Source organism: Plasmodium gonderi (assembly GCF_002157705.1).
Source record: "Plasmodium gonderi DNA, contig: Chr02, whole genome shotgun sequence".
NCBI lineage: Eukaryota > Apicomplexa > Aconoidasida > Haemosporida > Plasmodiidae > Plasmodium > Plasmodium gonderi.
Window position 1 is genome coordinate 156,128 of NW_021628926.1, and position 2,491 is coordinate 158,618.

The 2,491-nt window shown below is 30.4% G+C and overlaps 1 protein-coding gene across 1 annotated transcript; it reads left to right on the forward strand.

The window, feature by feature from the left end:
• Window positions 1-380: 380 nt before the first annotated feature.
• Window positions 381-1,973, forward strand: PGO_020240 (tryptophan-rich antigen; the record flags this gene model as incomplete). Its single annotated transcript, XM_028685843.1, has 2 exons — window positions 381-560; window positions 981-1,973. The coding sequence occupies 2 exons, from the start codon at window positions 381-383 to the stop codon at window positions 1,971-1,973; spliced, it is 1,173 nt and encodes a 390-aa protein (XP_028541644.1).
• Between the last annotated feature and the right edge of the window lie 518 nt (window positions 1,974-2,491).

A 2,491-nucleotide genomic window follows, 5' to 3' on the forward strand; every position in this document is an offset into this window, starting at 1 on the left:
AGAATACATTTTAATTTTTTTTTTTTTTTATTATTATTATTTTTTTTACGTGATATACATAGTTTATATATATGTATTATATATATATATATATTGAACTCATTGATTTGTATTTATCTATTAATACATTTATGTAATTTTACGCATGTATGGTAGAAGTTGGTTTATATTGACCTCCATCTGCGTTCACTTGTCAAATAATCGTGTCTCTTGGGAATAGCAGAGATCGTTAGAAATACTCTTTAAATCCATCATTGTTTCTATGCGGATGATAGTACATGCCAACTTTATATATATGCATAATAAATATACAAAATACGTGTTCATAGAAAAAAACATCGAAAAAATTGAAATATTGAGAAAATAGAAAAGACCACAGAATGGAGCAAATCAGATCGTTCCACAATTACATTACGGACCCTTACCTTTTTACCAACCTGAGGGAAAGAGCACATAGCCATATTATGGATAATATGAACTTTACCTCTTTGTTTAAACTTTTATGCTTTGGAATACTCTTTTTTTATGTTGGATCTTTATATGTGAAGGGAAATGCAGCTGTAAGACACAAACTTCTTTTTTATACATAAAAAAGAGAGGAGAAAAAATAACATATGAATCATAAAATACAGCATTATAAAATGATAGTGCTGAAATTTTCTATTCCATTGTCCTTTACATGCAATGATTGTATTTAGACATGTTCCTTAGTGCACGCTTATATGAGAGATTATATGGAAAAACGTGGATACAAAGAAGGGAGAAAATGCATTTTTTGTTTTCTTATTTACTTCATTTTTTTTTTTTCCCCTCTTTGCGTCCATTTTTTTCATCTTTATTTTTTTTTTTTTTTTTCCCATCTTTGCTTCCATTTTTTTCTTCTTTATTTCATTTTATTTTTTTCCCATTTTTGCTTCCATTTTTTTCTTCTCTATTTCATTTTATTTTATTTTTTTTTTTTTTTCCTCCCTCCCTGGCAGAAACACGGACGCATATCCTCCAGATCTGACCCCTATCGAGCAATCGAATATAATAACAACTATGGCCCTTCAAATGACAAAGTGGAAGAATGGAAGCGAAACCAATGGACTGAATGGGTGTACCAATTGGATGATGATTGGAAAGAATTTAACGCACAAATTGATGAGGAAAAGAGAGCATGGGTTGAAGAAAAAGAAGGAGATTGGGTAATGTTTTTGAAAAGTTTATTGGACAAATGGATGCATTTTAATCCTAATTTAGATGAAGAATATAAAACAGATGTGTTATCCAAATCAGAATCATGGGATGAACGTCAATGGAAAATGTGGATATCAACAGAAGGAAAAGAACTTTTAGAAGCAGACTTAAAAAAATGGTTTACCAATAATGAAGTTATTTATTGTAAATGGACTATGGATGAATGGAATGAATGGAAAAATGAAAAAATTAAAGATTGGGTTACTACTGAATGGAAAGCTAATGAAGATCAATATTGGTCAAAATATGATGATGCAACAGCACAGACCTTATCAACTGCGGAAAGGAGTCAATGGTTTACTTGGAAAGAAAGAATTTATAAGGAAGGTATTGAATGGAAAAATTGGATAGCTATTAAAGAAAGTAGATATGTCAATTCAAACTGGAATAGTTGGTCCGAATGGAAAAATGAAAAACGTTTAGAATTTAATGAATGGATAGAACTTTTTGTTGAAAAATGGATTAGACAAAAACAATGGCTTCTCTGGAATGAAGAGAAAAAAGGTTTTGACATTCAACAGAGAACTGTTACCTCAGGTTATACATTATCTTCTTCAGCATCCTCACCACCATTATCCATCTCTGAGTCAGTAGATACAGAATCAGTAAATGCCGAGGCGCAAACAAAAAAATCTGAAGAGGATTCTACAACCCAAGTAGTGGTGCCAGAAGCACTACCATCAACATCAATGTCAATATCAGCACCTGTATTAGAAAATTCTTCCTCTGCATAGACGCACGAGAAAATGAAAATATCATATGTATATATATATATATATACATATATATATACACCATATAATTGTATATAGTAGAGTTTCTATTTCGCCGTGAAAAAAACTTCTCAGTTTCGCCATTTAGCTAGCCCATCACGCTCCATCATTAAATGTCTTGATTCTTCCAATTCCACATCTAGCTAAATCACCGCTCACTCATCAAAATGGACAATCAAAAAAAAATAATAATAAAATGTAACGAAATAATAAAATGAAAAGAAATAATAAAATGAAACGAAATAATAAAATGAAATAATAAAAAAAAATGAAAGACATAAATGAGCAAAGGCCCAGATGAGCTAACAAAATTGAATGGCTAGATATATGGTGTGTATCGCTGAACACATAAATTACAAATGATAGAAACACAGATAATAAGCACTCTTACAGTAGTGCAAAACCAAATCTTAGGAGAAAATAAGACTAGGTGCACAAAAAAAAAACAGGGAATTCATGACATTTTTTTTTAAACAAAA